General features: G+C 30.6%; 2 protein-coding genes and 1 pseudogene across 2 annotated transcripts; all 3 read left to right on the forward strand.

Moving 5' to 3' along the window:
* The first annotated feature begins 303 nt into the window (after positions 1-303).
* On the forward strand, positions 304-812 carry LOC111026720 (annotated as a pseudogene).
* Positions 813-10,636: 9,824 nt separating this feature from the next.
* Positions 10,637-13,347, forward strand: LOC111026722 (zinc finger BED domain-containing protein 4-like). The gene is made up of 6 exons (XM_022304851.1): positions 10,637-10,894; positions 10,993-11,074; positions 11,178-11,495; positions 12,002-12,370; positions 12,440-12,691; positions 12,953-13,347. The coding sequence occupies exons 1-6, from the start codon at positions 10,637-10,639 to the stop codon at positions 13,345-13,347; spliced, it is 1,674 nt and encodes a 557-aa protein (XP_022160543.1).
* A 984-nt stretch (positions 13,348-14,331) lies between these two features.
* On the forward strand, positions 14,332-17,386 carry LOC111026723. Its single transcript, XM_022304852.1, has 6 exons — positions 14,332-15,186; positions 15,327-15,501; positions 15,579-16,205; positions 16,267-16,524; positions 16,593-16,877; positions 16,950-17,386. Exons 1-6 carry the CDS (start codon positions 14,730-14,732, stop codon positions 17,302-17,304), a joined length of 2,157 nt encoding a protein of 718 aa, XP_022160544.1. The 5' UTR covers positions 14,332-14,729; the 3' UTR covers positions 17,305-17,386.
* Positions 17,387-18,809: the final 1,423 nt, after the last annotated feature.

Raw genomic sequence — 18,809 nt, forward strand, 5'->3', positions numbered from 1 at the left:
ACGATTTATCATCAATTATTTGAAACGTGTGTTATCTTCAATCTCAACGTTATTTTAAATGTAAAATAACAACGTGTTAAAATTAGCTGCGCAAAGTAAGTACAAATGTTATTTAATTATAATTTTGTAAGTTAATTTATATATACATATCATCATGATTCAAATCATACTATGTTATACGATTTTCGTTCATTATGTTGCAAACAATTAAGTGTCGTAGGGTGACATTGATAGTATTGTTGGGGCGACTTTGATAGTCATATTTATGTTTATATTTCATGTATTTAAATTATTTTAGTGGTTCGTGCATACAAAAAAAAAGTGGGCAGTCGCCCATATGCCAATAGGACAGATGAAGTTGGGGAAGAAGCTCTTCAAAAAGTTGCTGATGGGGAACTTTCAATTTTAAGAACAAGTAAAATTTATAAAATTCCGTATGGCACATTGTACAATCGTTTTAATGGGAAACATGGAAAAAAAACCTGGAGGACAGGAAATATTTAGTGGTGAGGATGAAAAAATATGATAGCTGCTGTATCAAAATGTGGTGATTGGGGATTCTCTTTAACTTTAATGGATTTAAGGTAAATGTACACAGTTTGCCTATATTACAATTAGTCTTGAAATTAATTAAAATTATCTTGTATTAGATTAATCGCAAAAACATCACTAGACAAAAGAGGGATAATAGTTCATACATTTAAGGATAACCTCCCTGGTGATGATTGGGCAAGGAGTTTGTTAAACAGACACAATACACTGACTCAAAGAATCACTACAAACATTTCTCGATGTCACGCTGAAGTCTCCCCTTCTACAATAAATTCATATTTTGATAATTTGTCTTCAGTACTAACAGATATACCTGTTGATAATATTTTCAATTACGATGAGACCAACCTCCAGGATGACCCAGGTAAAAAAAAATTTTTATTCAAGCGTGGTACAAAATATCCCGTACAAGTTCAAAACCACTCTAAAAGTGCCACCACAATAATGGTATGTGGGTCAGCAAGTGGTATTCTATTACCACCATATATCATTTATAAGTCTAAAAATTTGTGGGAGTTTGAACTAATGAAGGACCCAAAGGATCTCCATGCTGTGAAAGTCCTTGCTGCTCAAAAGGAACCAGATATAATTGTACATCACACGGATGGATGGATGGTATTACATTCAAAGAATGGTTTTTCACTTTATTTTTGCCTCACGCAAACCGTTTAAATGGGCGAAAAGTATTAATAGGAGACAACCTTGCATCTCATTTTAATCCTGAAGTAATACAACAGTGTGAGGGTTCTGGTATTGATCTTGTATGTTTACCCAAAAATGCAATACATTTAACTCAACCACTAGATGTGTGTTTTTTTTTACCTTTAAAACAAAATTGGAGATTTTGTTTGAACGAATTTAAAACTCGTAAAACAAGTGGGTCATTTCAAAATTATGGGTTATTCCTAGTCACGCAGTTGTTGTCTCTACAATTATGGGCTTAACGAAGTTCTAATAAATGTGTTATCTAAAATATTATTGTCCTTACAAGTGCTCAATATTTTAAGGTTTAATTATTTATTATTTTAAGTATGAAACACACTTAAGTACCCCAAATCTCTCTCCCTAAGCTTGTCACAATTAGTAGTTTTCTGACTTATTTTTAAATATTTCAGATACTAAACGGTATTTAATGAGTTATCAACTAATTATTAGAATCATATAACTCTTCTCTAGAATTTGTTTTTTAGATAAAAAAAATTGTCGCTAAATAAGTATTTTTGGTTTAAGTTTGTTTCAGTCCCATAATTTTTTCTCTCTCCCTAAACATTTTTTTTAAATTGCCGCCACTAAAAGGATAATGGAAATTTTGTGTCAATGTAAAGTGGCAACACTGCTTCAGCATGATATCACAACACAAGTTTTGTTTTTGACATTAGAAAAACTTATCAGTTGTGTGCGCGTTTGTAAACAGTGCGATTCGTTCGCACGTGATTTTATTGAACATCATTCCCTAAGGCCTATCAAATACTTGTGGTAAGTGTATTTTAGATTATAAATAATTATATTTTATATACATTACTGATAAGAATGTATGTACCATAAACACTTTCTAGAAATAATACATAATCTTATCAAAAATGATTGTTAACTGTTTAAACCTCTCTCCCTACATTCTCTCTCCCTAAAATACCTAAAAAAATTAAATTTGTAGGGAGAGAGAATACAAATTAGGGAGAGAGAATACTTTACTTTATTTATATATTTTACTGTTGTATAAAGTAATTTATAGTGACTGATGGTTTCTATTTAATAGGTGGTCTCGTTCATGTACTAGTTAAGATTATGCCACCAAAAAAAAAACTGAGTAAGGAGGAGTTAAAAGCGAAAGCGAGAGAATATCATCAAAAAAGAAGAGAAAAGATAAATAATGATCCAGTTTTGAAAGCTATTGAAGCAGAAAAAGAACGCAAAAAATATGAAACAAAAAAAAAAGAAAAAACAAGTAAAACTAGTTAAAGATATGAATGACAGAGAACTGAGGAAAAACAGAAAAATATGGAGAACTAAGGCAAAAAAAGCTTACCAAAAAAAAAAACAGCTAGATAGATACACTACGCAAAATACCCCTCCTGACAGTGATTCACAGACTTCTCCACAGATAGTGCTGTCACGTAAACGATCCGGGAAAAAAAAATTCCGTAGAGACAGAGCAAAAGTAGTTAGAGATAATAAAAAATTAAAGAAAAAGATTACTGCTCTAACACAGCAAGCAAATAAATGGCGGAAAAGATGTTGGAGGATGTCCAATAGTACGAGTAACGAAAATTCACCTGGAAAAGTAGTTACAGAACTAATGAAAAATGGGAATAAACAAGATATCAGACGAAAATTGTTGTTTGGTGAAGCAATAAAATGTCAGTTGACACAACATTTTAAACAGCTCTCTTCACGGCGAAAAAAAAGAGCGTTTGGTTGTAACGAAACAAAACGGAGTGTCTACACTCGTAGCGCACTCTGTTTGTCATCATTAGCCTTATCTAACGTCAACCGCCACAATGTTAAAACACAGAGCGCGCCTGCACCGCACCGGAATAACGAACGGCACGCCGCCCACGGAAAATACGAGTTTTCCGGGTGAACCACGAAAGATAACTAAAAACTAAGCACATATGCAACTTCAGCGCAACGTGTACCATAAGGTTTGTGCCACCAAACATCGAAAACAACTACTAGAAATCCACGCACACAAAAAATCAAATGACATTGTGAGCCGGATCAACGAGCCGCAAATATGATAAATACAGGCCGCTGTCCGCCGTCTCGAGTCTCGGCACCTCATTCTCCTTGCTGGGAATCGGTGACTAGTGAGCCGGACGGTTTCTACCCGCCACGAACGGACACTAACACCGACTCTTGATAAAGCATTTACCCCACGGACTTGAATGAGCCGGACGGTTTCTGACCGCCACGAACGGACATTCACACAGTCCCGCCCGGTAGTTCCAGTACGTTCCACCGCTACCGGAGTGAGTTGCGATTCGTACCACCGTTTGTATTCGTCAATCACCGAGCACCATCAGCAGAGTTAAGCAGCCCGTGAAGTCCATTGCCGTATGAAATATAACCACCAGTTTATTTGACCAACGGAGTCGTGATAACAGAACCAGTCTAGATCAACTGTATTGCCGTCCACCATGGTCCAGCCACATACCAGTCAATAAATACTGTTATTGAGTTCAGTGTTCACGCCTATTCCCCCCATATTCACTGGAAACCTCATAAAATCTTTTCTATGTACACTCGCAAGAGTATAATATAATAATTAAAAAGAAAATACTGTATTACACATCATCAAATTGTATCTAATTATTACGTATGTAAAATAAACGTGTAACAAGAAATTAAATCAAAAATATACACGCGTTATTTTCCTTACATGGTGAACTTTTGGTTGGGAATAAAAATTTTTTAAAAAAATATAAATTATTGTGTGATTTGCGTGGTACGATTTCGACAAAAGTATTCAACAGTACACGTATGCTGACCAATAATAAGCAGTTACGAACAAGAGTGAATAAAATAAATGAGATAGTCAAACAGGATATTCGTAATTTTTTTGAGGATGATGAAGTGTCGATGTTATGTCCAGGTAAAAAAGATTGTATAACGAAATATAAAATTAAAAAACAAAAAAGGGTTCTAACTGATACCTTGAAAAATTGTCATGTCAAATTCCTGGGAAAAGTTGATTACAAAATTGGTTATGTGTCGTTTTGTAAATTAAAGCCATTTTGGGTTGTACAACATTAAGTTTCTGAAAGAGACACATGCTTGTGCAAAGTTCATGCAAACATTGAGTTTTTAGTTTCAGCGTTATTTAAAAAGAACATCATTGACAATTCTAACATAAAAGAGTTTGCTCGTCATGTATGTTGTCATATTGATAATGTGGCCTGTTTGCAAAGAATGTGTGGTGGTAATTGCAAGGACTTACAAATACCTTATAATTTATTTGAGGCAGATACTACAGTCACCTACTTCAAATGGCAAGTAAGAAGTGAAATGTTTACAGACAAAAACAATAAAACTAGATCTGTAAAACACACAGTAAAAGATAAAATAACTGTTACTGCCGTGGACGCTGTTAACACCTTCAATGACGAATTTATTAAGTTTTTATACCACGAAGGAAATGTAATTCATCAGTTTCGCGCCATAAAGATGCTGAAGTCAAAACTGAATCCATATGAGGTGTTGATCCACAGTGACTTCTTAGAAAATTACTCAATGAAATATTCTACAGAAATACAGGCATTTCATTTTGGTGGTAGTCGCAAACAATATACTCTTCACACGTCACAGATATATTTTAAAAAAGATGAATACAGTTCAGTAGCATCACAATCGATATGTACTCTATCTGAATGTTTAGACCATGGACCTGCTGCTGTTTGGGCACATCTTCAACCTATTTTTCAATTTATAAAACGCACTGTTCCACAAATCACTGTTGTACATTTTTTAACAGACAGTCCTACAACACAATACCGGAACAAAACTATATTTTTTCTGATCACCCATGCCCTTCAACATTCAATAGAAGTTTCACAATGTACCTGGAATTATATGGAAGCTGGTCATGGAAAAGGTGCTCCAGATGGTGTAGGAGGGTGTCTAAAGAGAACAGCGGATCGAGTTGTCGCTCAAGGTGAAGACATAGATTGTTTTGAAAGCTTTGTGAAGGTTTTAAAAGAGAATGTTAGAAAAGTACAAATAATTTTGGTTTATGAGCATGACATACAATCAATGAAAAGTATTATACCATCAGAAATCCCTTCTTTCAAAGGTACTTTTAAAGTACATCAAGTTGTGTTTATGAAAGAGTTTCCCAATAAATTAGTTATGAGAAAACTCAGTTGTTTTGATTGTTATGATTGTGACAAGTTTTCTTTAGGACATCATAATATTATTTTACCAACTAACGAGAAAGAAGATTGCCTAGAAAATGTCCCAGTTGAAGTTGAATATGATGCACATACACAACCAACATTGTCAACATCAGGACAACAGTCAAAAGGTACTTCCTACGCCCCCGGAACCTACCTTCTGGTGAAGTTTGAAAAACATTCTAAGAGGTCTGTAGATGTTCTAGGCTTTCGTTACGTTTGTTGTGTTGAAAAACAGAATGAAGATAAGTCCATCACTGTAAACGGACTAAAACAACTTGGAAACTCCTCTACAGAATTTATTGTAACAGAAAATGATAACTGTGTAATTAGTACAGATCAAGTTTTGCAGGTGCTTCCAAATCCAAATTTGTTATTAAAAAAAAGAAAAGTGGTATATTTGTTTCCTTTTAAAGTTAATGTCAAAGAACTCTAATGATAATTTAAAATTGTAGTGTTTTAAGTTGGGTAATTATATAGATTAGTAATCAGTAAGACTTGATTCCCCCACCAAAAAGTTCATAATGTATTATTAAAGTTTTTATAGATGTAGGTATTTTTGTTTTAATATTTTAAACCAAGGTTTGGTTATGTTTAAATGTATTCAAAGTCTGTTATTTGTTAAGACTGTTATATTGTTCAAGACTGTTATATTGTTCAAGACTGTTAGTATTGTTCAAGACTGTTACTGTTATGTTTTACAATTATAAAAAGGTGCTTAAATTGTTTGTGATATTAAAGGAAGATCTCACAACAAAAGATATTAATTACTAAATTATCTATCAACAAATTGTGATTGTTAGTATTTTCATATTTTTAAAATGTTGAGTCAAATGTTAAAATAATTTTTTCAAGTGACTGTTGTATTGTTAATAAGTAAATATTTTTTAGTTTTAAGTTACTGCTGTTGTTGTTATTAATTTGTATAATGTATATGGTATATTATATATATATATAATATTATATACCTATGTGCCTATTTTTTCATAATTTCTCTCTCCCTGCATCCAATCCTCTCTCCCTACATTTTGAAAATTTCAAAACTTAAATATATACAAAAATATTGATGATTATGTGCGCACACTCAATGAGGTTTCTGTAAGGTCCATACAGATAAGTAATTTACAAAAAAAAATGGGGATATTTAGATTTTAATATTGGAAAAAAGTGAAGCTTGAAATAACCCATAATTTTGAAATGACCCAAGTATGCAATCTATTCCGAAGTCATTGTTTCCAGCATTGGTAAGTAGTTGTCTTCAACGAATCAATGATGTTGGAAGCATATCGAACAATTTAAAATCTGCATTTCGTGCCACTGGAATTTTTCAATTAGATCGGAATGCTATCAAACAAAAATTACCAAAAGAAGATGACCCTAATATTAATGATATTGTTGTTAATTATTTAAAAGATAAACGATATGAAAAAACAGATAAAAACAGAAAAAGAAAAAAATTAATATTGCTCCAGGGCAGAGTGTGACCTCTGCTATTTTAAATAATGCCGATAGTGAAGATGATTCACCAAATGCAGTTATCCCATACATAGACACAGATTCTGAACATGAGCTAGAAAATGAAGATAACTAAAAACTAAATCTTTATTCTTAAAAAATGTTAAAGATTATAAATGAGAAAAATATAGAATTAAAAATCAATACAACACCGGAACCATTGTCAAATGCAAATAATATTTCAATATTACAAATTATTGCTATTGACTTATACCTTAATTAATGTTTAGATGCAGAGATTTCTTTGTTGTCGCAGCAACTGAGATAAAAAAAACGGTATAACATGGCCAATCCAGTGCTCTCACAATTAGTTATGTTAAAACCGCAAAATGCCATTTCCCATTCATTTAGAGAAACTTCTCCAACGCTGTTACCCCTATTACAATCGTTGCCTAAGATAGTATCTGGTACACAGCAAATGCAAGCAATTGATGATGAATGGAGATCACTGCCCATTTTAGTTTCAAGTTTGGAGTATGATGTACTACTTAAGATAACAGATCCAAAAACTCAAAGAGTGCCTGCTGATTTGTTTTGGTAAGCAATCAAATAACCAATTGATTATTTTAATATTATGTATATAATTATTCTCAATAAATTATAACAAAATTATAAATCTAACCTTTATATTATAGGAGCTTTGTAAAAAATAGTATTCCAGACTGTCAAAATTTAGCTCAATATACATTAAATGTTTTATCTTTTCCTCATGCAAATGCTGATTGTGAGCGAGTTTTCTCCACTGTCAACTGTCTTAAAACTAAGTTGCGTCAAAGACTAAAAACTGAGACAATCAATGGGATTTTGCAAGCAAAACAAAATATTAAGGGTGGTCGACAGAGTAACAGCAATTATATTAAGTTTACTCCTTCAAACAATATGCTCAGTAGAATGACTAAAGCAAAACTATATTCCAGTCAAGTTGAGACTGAAGCATCAGTTGAAGGAGATTTATCCATGTTTGACCGATGTTATTTATTTGTTATAATTTTTATTGATATAAAATTTTCATACATTGTTTTTATTATTTCACAAAGTAATCAAATATAAATATTTATTAAAATTATAATTATTTATACTTAATATCTGAAAATCATTGAATTTAAGGTCAACACTAGTCATCACAATGTAATAGATATTATTATAACAAATTAAAATATTTGTGTTTACAAGAAATAGCATCATAGTAAGTAATGATAATCAACGTACAATTATGTAGGTAATTAACTTAATGAACGTAAAATAGGTAAAACCATACTATTATAATAAGATGTCAAAATTGTTAATATTTTGTAGGGATGGGTAGTTCGTGAGTGAGTTGATTCAAAGAGTTGACTCTTTTAAGTGAACTGAATGAATTGAATCAGTTTGCTTTAGTTCAGTAACTCAATAACTCAATGTTACCACACTGATTCACTACAACTCATGAATTATGGGTAATACTACGAATTTAGATTTACTGACTCAGTACTGATTCATCTAACTCTGGCCTGTGACAGACTGGTCATAAGGATAAGGTCTATGATGATAGTACCTATATTATCCTGATACGTAACCATATACGTAGGTATGTTAGTAACGCATATGATTCGCAATGGTAGCTGTGATATTGTGACGTAAAAATAATATTCATCACATTATGTTATCAAATGTATTATAGTTTTATAAAAACAAATTTATTGTCAAGACAACAAATTAATAAAATACAAAATAAATATTTGATTCATTATCAATATTAGAATATCAAAAGAATAGTTTATTTCTTCCAACAAAAACAAATGCTTTACCATTACAATATAAAAAAAATAAAAACTCAACTGCTAATGAACAGAACGTGAAAGATTCTAAAGGTAAGGGCTTAATAAATTCAAATAATATATAAGTTATTAAAATTAATGTCAAAGAGATATAAATTATAAAAACTTAGTAGAAATAAATAATAATAATATATTAATATAATTTACCTAAAGATTAAAACAAAAATGTGATTTAACTAATAATAATATTTTACTATACCAAAAGACTGGGAAACTATATTGTACGTTATTAATTATTAATACACTACTTAAAATATTTACTCTTATTAAAATTTCTATTGTTAATGTTATTTAATTGTCAAGATGTATAATAATATTATCAAACATTGTGGTTTATAATGCTATTCATGATCTTTTAGTATACCAAAGGTTGGAACATCAAAATTGTTTTTACTTAGTTACTTATTTAATTATAATGTCACATTATTTTACTACTGCTGAGTTTAATAAACATATTGTGATTTTTAATTAATTAATACATGACATCTCAAAAACTTGTTAAAACTTTAAAAATATTAAAAAATACCATGTGTTTTTCTAACTTAATAAGTAAAAAATTAAGTAAAGTAATTAAAGTAACAAAATTACGAATATATACAAAAAATATTAATATTTCAAAAACAAGCTATTTTGAATTAAAGTTTAAAAAAATCATTTTTTCAAAATTTTTACTACTTAGCCTACTTCTTTTTTCAGATATTGTTTGTCCTGCCTTCGAAAATATACGTTCACATGGAACTGATGTTGCAAGTACACAGAGACGTTTTTTCATAAGCTCAAACAAACACGTATAAACATTTCGATTGTCTTTCCACCACTTCAGAGGATCTTCATGCCTTGGAATTAACCCTTCTTGTAGGTATTTATTAATTTCAACAATAGCTGCGGATGTTGGATTTGTGGATATCAATTGACTACTTACTTCTTCATCAGTCATTCCAAATGGTATCTCCACCTAACGTCACAGATAGTGATGGGCAGAAACGACTATTTGATACTACCGACTGTTAGTCGGTTTTCATCACGTACTACCGACTATTATTCGACTAATAATTTGCACGACCAGCTATATACAAATCATAGAAATTAGTCGAATAATTAGTCGACTATTTTTTTCAACCAACTAATATGAATAAATGAAATTAGTCGGCTAATTATTCGACTACTTCTTTTCAACCAACTAATATGTAGGGATGTCAAAATATTATCGATAATATCGAAATATCGATATTTTCACTCTAAATATCGATATTTTTATATCGATATTTATAATTCGATATATCGACTATGTCGATATTTTTGTCTGAAATATCGGTATTATCAAAACAATAAAAATTATTAATTTCATGGTTAAATAAATCTAAAAATCACTGCCAGCTGAGATTTCTTTCCATGCTAAAACATGCAATAATAGTACGTCGTGCGCAACCCATAACGAAAATGCGTCTCAAATCTCAATGCGATCATACCTATATATTTAGCCATGGTAAATAACAAATAATCTAATTTTAGATTATCATTAAATAATATTGTTATTAATAATTGTTATAAATTGATTATAGACTATAGTGTGAGTTCCCTGTCTGCCTTGCATATTGTATTTTTGTATAAATATTAAATTGTGATTTGTGACTAGACGTACGAGTGTGATGTCTCGTGTTTTTAGTGTTTACCCACTACCATTGTCAATTTAGCATTTTATTTAATTAATTGTATAAATTGTGACTAGATGTCTGTACGAATGTACGAGATTGATTGTGTGAATGTGTGATGTACTGGTGTTTATAGTGTTTACCAATTACCATTGTCAATTTTGCATTTCATTTAATTAATTATTGTTGTCTTGTTACTTAAATAATTAAGATGTCAAATGATATTTCAAAAGCTCAATTGTTGGTTTATTTTAAGAAGATCAATGCATATAATTATATATGCAAAAAATGTAATAAACCTTACAAGACACCGAATGGAGGTATTGGGAATTTGAAAGCTCATTATGCTACACACTTACAAGATGTTTCTGATAAAGTTGTTCCTGGAAAAAGGAAATCTCAAACGGTTTTACCGTGTGATACAGATGTTGTAAATGCTGATGAACCTCAAACTATAGATGTTGTTAGTGTAAGTATTTTTTTTTTACTATATTCCTGAATATTTATTTATGTGCCTGCATATTTAAATGTATATTTTAACAATGATACATTTAAATTTATTCATAGGGTTCAAGTGTCACTAGTGCTAAATATTTGAAAGTACAGCAAACTTTACCTAATTTAGTAATGAATATTAAATCTACAGAAAGTATGTAAAATTATAATTTATAAAAATTGAATGTACTCTACGTCTCTACTAATTGTGAACTAATGCAATTTTTAATTAATTAAATTCAAATTTTAATTTATAGGTGGCTCAAAAGCTGAAAAAATTACTAATGCCATAACATTCTACATTTGTAAAGATAATGTGCCATTTAAGACTGTAGAAAATGAAGGGTTTCAACATTTGATGCAAACAGTATGTCCATTATATAAGATCCCTAGTAGAAATACATTTAGGAGAAGAGTAGATGACATTTATGATGTCATATCTTGCAAATTCAAAGAATCTTTGTCTAAAGTTCAACATGTAGCTGTTACGACTGACGCATGGACCGAAACAATGCAGATGAAGAGCTTCCTTGGGATAACTTTACATCTAATCAAAGACACCAAACTTGAATCAAGTACTGTAATGCTTTGTTAAAAATACTTTACTTTATGAATTGTTGTTTTAAAGGAATAAGAATACTTTTAACCAGTGGCGTATATAGAGAGTGGGCCTAGTGGGCTGCAGCCCCTTCCCCGAAATTACAGTCTTTTATAGAACAACAATATATTTTACTAGGTACTATTATAAGTTAAAAAAATTCATAGCCTGTTGAAAAATAACATGAATATATTTATAGATATTTTATTTATATTTATAAGCTGTTAAATATATAGTAGATAGTAGCCTCTAAGTAATATATCACTTTCTAGTTTCTATCTACTAATTACTATGAAAGTCCACCCCAAAAATTATTTCTTTATACGCCACTGCTTTTAACTGACTTATATAAACAGGTCAGGTATATTATATATTTTATATGATGTTTATAGGAACTATTGAAATTAAAAACTGTATTTGTTAATTTCAACAAATTTTAGTTAATAAGTAAATGTTACATAATCTAATAAAATTAATTTATAGGAACTATTGGCACAGTGGAATTAAATCAAAGTCACACATCAGAGTACATTGGAAGGATTTTGGTAAACACATTGGCTGACTGGGGATTGGAAAAAACCAATGTTGTTGCAGTTGTTACTGATAGCGGTGCTAATATAAAAAAAGCTATTGTAGACCAGTATACAGCCGATAAACATGTACCTTGTGTTGCTCACACAATCAATTTGGTAGTTGAAAAAGGAATTGAGAAAACACAAGAAATTGACAAAGAAACTAATGTTAAATCTGGTGGTGTTCCAGTCTTGGTATCCAAAGTCAGAGAAATAGTTAAATTTGTAAAGAGAAGCTCAAAAGCTAGTGATTTATTGAGAAAGTATCAAAATATTGAAGGTAAGTACCTAAATAAACTATATTTATAGTTATTTTGATGACACCTAATTACTATGCTTTATTTTTTAGGTAAGAAAGAAGGGCAGTTTTTAAAACTCATTTTGGACGTCAGAACAAGATGGAATAGTACGTATTACATGATTGAAAGATTTTTAAAACTAACCAACAACCTATCACAAATGCTTCTCACTCTCAATGGTAATGATATACCAGAAATGATATCTGGCCATGATATAAGATGTTTACAAGACATTTGTTCATTGTTGAGACCATTTGAAGTACTTACTAAAGAAATATCCACTGAAAAATCGGTTATGTCAAGCAAAATTATCCCAATAATATTAGGTACTAGAAATGAATTGGTGAAGAAAATCCCTAATGCAGCTGTCTCAATACGATTGAAATCAAAACTAATTGAAGAACTTGACTATAGATGTGGAGCTTATGAGCAAACATCTATATTACCAATTTGCACATTGTTGGATCCGAGATTCAAGGATATGCATTTTAAAAATCCACTTGCGAATTCTAAGGCCCAAGAAAAAATAGTTAAAATGATTCAAAACGATAATAATATTGTAGAAAATGAAACATTGCCAATTGCAGAACCAGATGGTAGTAACACAGACGATCATTGTAATTTATGGGGCCTTCACAAGTCGTTAGAAAAAAAGCGAAATGATGAAAAAGGTTATAATAATACTGCCAGAGAAGAATTAAGATCTTACTTACACCATAATATTTTAAAATTGGATCTTGACCCATTGATTGAATGGGAAAACACAAAAACAATTTTTCCAAAATTATATAAACTAGCGATGAAGTATTTAGTGGTTCCTGGAACATCCGTACCATCTGAACGTCTTTTTAGTAAGGCTGGAGAAACTATAAGCAAGACAAGAAACCGATTAACTGGTTCCAGGTTGTCAAAACTACTGTTTTTACAATCTGTGGACAAAAATAAATGGAATTTTTGAAACTATTCATTATTATTATTACTATCACCTTTTTAACTAATTGTATTTATGTAAGTTTTTATTTGTTTAACATATAAAAAAATGTATTATATTAGTTTATGACTGTTTTCAGTTTAAACAGTTTTTAGTTAGTACTTTACCATTATGTACCTAGGTACATTTGTTATTTTATTTGTTTACTATAAAAGTATAAAAAATTGTTCTGTTATATTATGATATGATATAAATATATACATATATATATTGTATTATATTTTTGTGCATCAGTTAACTTACAAGTTAAAATAAAAATTTTTTTTCGATATTATCGATATATCAATATCTGAATTTCGATATATATCACATATCGATATTGATTACTTCGATATATCGATATATCGATTTTGAAATCCGTTTGGACATCCCTACTAATATGAATAAATGAAATTAGTCAACTAATTATTCAACAAAAATAACTGATAAATCGGTAATTCTAAGAAATTTAAATTTTAGTCGTAATTCTATTTAAAACTAGTCAAAACAAAAATACCGATAATGACACGCACGGGCACGGCGCACGTCTCACACACTACAAAGGATTACATAGGAGACCATTATTGTGCTAGCCGCTAGGTTTTTACAAATGGGTAATTTTAAGAAAATGGAAGGTCTATTGTTCTGCATTGGTTTTATTTAGATAAATATGTAATACCCTAAGTACCTTATTACTTAGTTGCAGCGTTGCCGACCGTACGATAACTATCGTACACATACGATAATTTGAGTCATTTGTACGATGTACGATACACACTTATTATCGTACAAGAAAGTACGATAATTTTACAATCGTACAATAAAATACGATAATTTCCATAAAACCTTTTTTTTTTTTTTTATATTTATAGTTTGAAATTTGTTTCTTAAAATATACTTTACCTAATTTTATTTCACTAACAATTATTTTAGGATTAGGACTTATTCAGAATATAATCCCGGTGACGTGTGTGATGTCTAGGTGCCGGGTAGTGGCTGAAAACCGGTCGTTATCCTGTCACTCGTATCAGACGCACGCACGCACGCAATTCTATAAATATTATACTGTATAGTCAATTCTGAGTATTGAATAACGATACTATCATAATATTATACTCATTAGTCATTACGCTTACCGCTTATGCATACGAGACAGAGTGTCCAGTTATACGACTATAGTCTATAATACGAGTATACGACCGATCACCGATACCGTATTGCTATGTGAAATTAGTATTGTTTCATCGCCTGATCGCCAGGTTCATCGTTCATATTTCCAGTGTTTCAGTGTTTGTACAGCACAGTTTATTAGTGTCAGTCGTGCTCACTTCGTGTTTTCACTTCTGTTCACTAACTATTTATTATTTAATATGGATGAAGACCATGGTACTCCAGGTTGTAGTACGCCAAAAAAAAAGAGAATGATGCGAGGTGGAGATTTGGCCAAAGATGAAAAACCTAAACACCGGGTCCAAAAGTTCCGTTCAGAGTGGAAAACAGATACAAACTTTCGAGATTGGATTGAACGAGATACCGACGAGACAAAAGCAAAATGCAAATTTTGTCAAGTCTCCATGGTTTCAGAGATAACCGTTCTTAAAAACCATGCTAAAGGAAAAAAACATTGTAGTTTAATATCTTGTGCGCCATCTAAACAAAAACCAATGACATTTTTTGCTAATACAACGCTTTCATTAGAAAAAAAATCACATAGGTCTGTCCAACAAGCAGAAATAAAATTAGCTGGATATTTCGCGGAACACAACATTCCATTTTTGGCATCTGATCACTTAACTGATCTTTTAAAAGAAATATTTCCTGATTCAGGTATACATTTTTTTTATTATTAAGTGTACCTATTACATTATTTATCAAACACGAGATTTTATAGTTAAAAAAAAAATGCCCAGCACTCAGCAGTGACTTTTTAACTTAGATTATTAATATTTTATCATTTATACCTACAGATATTGCTAAATTAATTTCAATGAAACGTACGAAGACTACAGCCATTATAAAAAATGTTATTGGTGCTACGCAGAAAAATGAACTTGCCAACATCTTAAAGGATGTACATTTTAGCTTATTAACTGATGAGTCGACTGACATTGGAACCATTAAAACATCATGTGTAGTTGTACGGTATGAATAACTTATTGATTATAACATAATATCTATACATTATACTAAAACTAAATTGAATATTTTATGATTTTCAGATATTATGATAAAGGTTCAAACCGAATTGAAAGTACATTTTGGGAATTGCACAACGTGTTTGATACCAATAATCCATCTTCGGCAACCGCTGAAAATTTATATAATGGCTTAATAAGAACTCTAAGTGATTTTAATATACCATTATCTAACATAATTGGTTTTGGTTCAGATGGTTGCAACGTGATGATGGGAGCGAATAACTCTGTTGCTTCTAGGTTGCATGTCTCTTGCCCAGGTATATTTATTATGAAGTGTGTGTGCCATTCTGCTCATCTCTGTGTCAGTGAAGCGTGCAAGTATCTGCCACGCTCATGTGAAGATTTGGCAAGAAATATATACAATTTTTTAAAAAGCAGCTCAAAGCGCCAAAGTGAGCTAAAACAATTTCAGCGTTTTATGGATATCGAACCACATAAAATGTTGCATCCGTCCCAGACAAGATGGTTATCCCTTGGTGCTGTGGTCTCAAGACTCCTGGAACAATGGGACGCCTTGAAATTGTTTTTTACTGACACATATTTATCTCAGCGATTAATAGCCACAGAACACATATATCAAAATTTAAATGATCCTTTCATGAAGCTATACTACTACTTTCTAGATTGGATTCTACCAATGTTCAACAAGTTTTTAACTACTTAAGTTTTTAAGTTGAATTGTTAATCATTAATTTTTTTTTGTTTTTAGATTCAACAGTTTTTTTCAAACCAAGGAAGTAGTGGTAAATGATTTACACGACATGATCATCGAACTATACACAGAAATCCTTCAATGTTTTTTGAAGAAGGATTATATTTCTAGAACACCATTAAATGAAATAAATCCAAAAAACGGTATGTACCAGTTGATTAACAATCAGCTTTATTTGGGCATAAGTGTGATGAGGTATGAAGAAAAACCAGAAATTGTGAAAGATCAGCATCGTCTAAAAGATTTTTATGAAAAGTAATATATTTAATTTTTTTATTTATGATTTAAATATTTATATTTTAATGAATCTGTGCTTATTTCAGGTGTAGGCAGTTTTTACAAGCAGCTACAGTTGAAATCAAAAAAAGATACAACATGAATGATCCTGTATTGTCCAAACTCAAATCACTTAAACCAATAAATGCAACATCATTGAGTTTTAGAGATGAAATTCCTTCTTTATTGCCATTAATGACAACTTTACCTAGGATCGTTCCAGAAGACAACAGCCAATTGATGCAATCTATTGATAGCCAATGGCGTAGACTGCCCCTCACACTATCTAATTTAAATGAGGATATAAATATTAAATATCCTGATTTATTTTGGTAAGTTTTTTTTATAAAATTGGTATTGTTATGTAACATAACTAAGAAGACTAATAAATATTCAATTTTTAGGTCAGCAGTAAAACAGCTTGGTGACTATAGTGAGCTAGCTGATTTTGCTTTATCAGTATTAAGTTTGCCCCATGCTAATGCTGACTGCGAAAGAGTATTTTCAACAGTGAACTGTATGAAAACCAAATTGAGAAACCGACTAAACACCGAAACTATAAATGGGGCGCTGCATACGAAACAGCACATAAAAGGTGGCAGAGACAGTGGGAAAAATTGTGTCAACTTTCAGCCCAACAATGAAATGTTTAGTCGAATGACAAAAAACTTATTGTATGAGAAATCAGGCGATAACAAAGGTACCATAGATGATAATATATTTAATGTATTGAGATTTGAAATTGAGGAAGAAGACTGATGAATGATGACCATTGTGATATTTTATTATTTATAAACTGTTTTATTTAACCAAAAGTTAAGCTACAAATGTTTTTAGTTTTGTTGTTGTATCATATTATATTATAGTTTGTTTAACTGACTATTGTTTTAGTTTTTATATTTAGTTATATGTAAAATATTGTTCATTATTTTGTTTTTGTTAAAGTTTTAATTCAGTTGTTTTATTATATATCAAGAAGTTTAAATTACAATTATTTTAATTATTATATTTATATGCATGTTACATTTTTTCTCATTTTGTTGTTGTTAAACCGTTTTATTTACAGTTGATTCGTGTTTAATTTATTTTCGTGGAGATAAGTGGTAACCTTAAATCGTATACAATATGATGTAGGTATATGATCTAAGGTGGTAACACAGACAGTGTTGCCATATTTAGAGATTTTTCCTATTTCTGGAGATTTTGACTTGCTTTAGGTATAAATTTGAAGATTTTATACTTTTGAGGATATCTGAAGATTTAAGTTCCCTAAGGTTATAATTTATAAAAAACTGTATTTCACAAAAAAAAAAAAATAATACGATTCTTATAGAATAAAACATGGTTAAAATTTGTAATTTTCAAGGTAGATATATTATCACAGAATAAAACAATCAATGATATTATAATATCTTCCTAGGTAAATAATTGTAGTTATACTGATAAGAATATAAATGATAAGTATTTGAAATATTTCACTTATTACTTTATCAGTATTCAGTTATCTCACTAATCATTTTCAAACTGGCAAATTGCGAAGTGCAAACTGCAAAGCAAACGCAAAGTCGTCAAGTCGTAACTGAAATCATAGACCTAACATGTTAGAAGTAAGTTGAAAGTAACATTACAGATACTATTTAATGTCAAATCGGCATAATATGTAGTTTGAAGTGTGAACATAGTTCATATAAATATTTAAATTTTATTGTTTTACAGAATATTAGAATGGCGTCATCAAATGATGAAGATTCAACGACACGTAGTACGAAAGGATGGCCTAAAAAGAAACCATATTTACAAAATTACAGGGTAGATTGGCAAAAAAAATCCAAATTATTCTAAATGGTTACGTTCTAGTAAAAAAGGAGCTACATATTTTCACTGTATGTTTTGTAACGATTCTTATCTTGGTGGATTATCTGCAGTTGCCAAACATTCTAAAACAGGCAAACATGTGTGTAATGCCAAATCTGTAGCAAATACCATACCTATTAATCAAATGCAACAAGTAAGTAATAATATTACTACCGATAAAAAAGTAAAAGAGGCTGAAATTAAAGTAGCAATGTTTATAACGGAACACAATATAGCCTTTCGAACTTCCGATCACTTAATAAGTTTAATAAAATCACTAAATCCAGAGTCAAATGTCATAAATAAAATGTCATGTAACCGAACAAAAGCCACAGCTATTGTCACCAATGTTATTGGATGTACTGGTTTTGATAGTTTAATTTTAAAAATAGCTAACCAGCAATTTTCAA

The sequence above is a fragment of the Myzus persicae genome, unplaced genomic scaffold (genome assembly GCF_001856785.1).
Source record: "Myzus persicae strain clone G006 unplaced genomic scaffold, MPER_G0061.0, whole genome shotgun sequence".
NCBI lineage: Eukaryota > Metazoa > Arthropoda > Insecta > Hemiptera > Aphididae > Myzus > Myzus persicae.

Coding starts and splice junctions, on each gene's coding strand:
- LOC111026722 (XM_022304851.1), top strand. CDS start 10,637: ATGTCAAATGATATTTCAAAAGCTCAATTGTTGGTTTATTTTAAGAAG. Junction 11,496..12,001: donor AGACACCAAACTTGAATCAA/GTACTGTAATGC, acceptor ATTAATTTATAG/GAACTATTGGCACAGTGGAA. Junction 12,692..12,952: donor TGAAAAATCGGTTATGTCAA/GCAAAATTATCC, acceptor ATAATATTGTAG/AAAATGAAACATTGCCAATT.
- LOC111026723 (XM_022304852.1), top strand. CDS start 14,730: ATGGATGAAGACCATGGTACTCCAGGTTGTAGTACGCCAAAAAAAAAG. Junction 15,187..15,326: donor AGAAATATTTCCTGATTCAG/GTATACATTTTT, acceptor TTATACCTACAG/ATATTGCTAAATTAATTTCA. Junction 16,525..16,592: donor CTAAAAGATTTTTATGAAAA/GTAATATATTTA, acceptor TGCTTATTTCAG/GTGTAGGCAGTTTTTACAAG.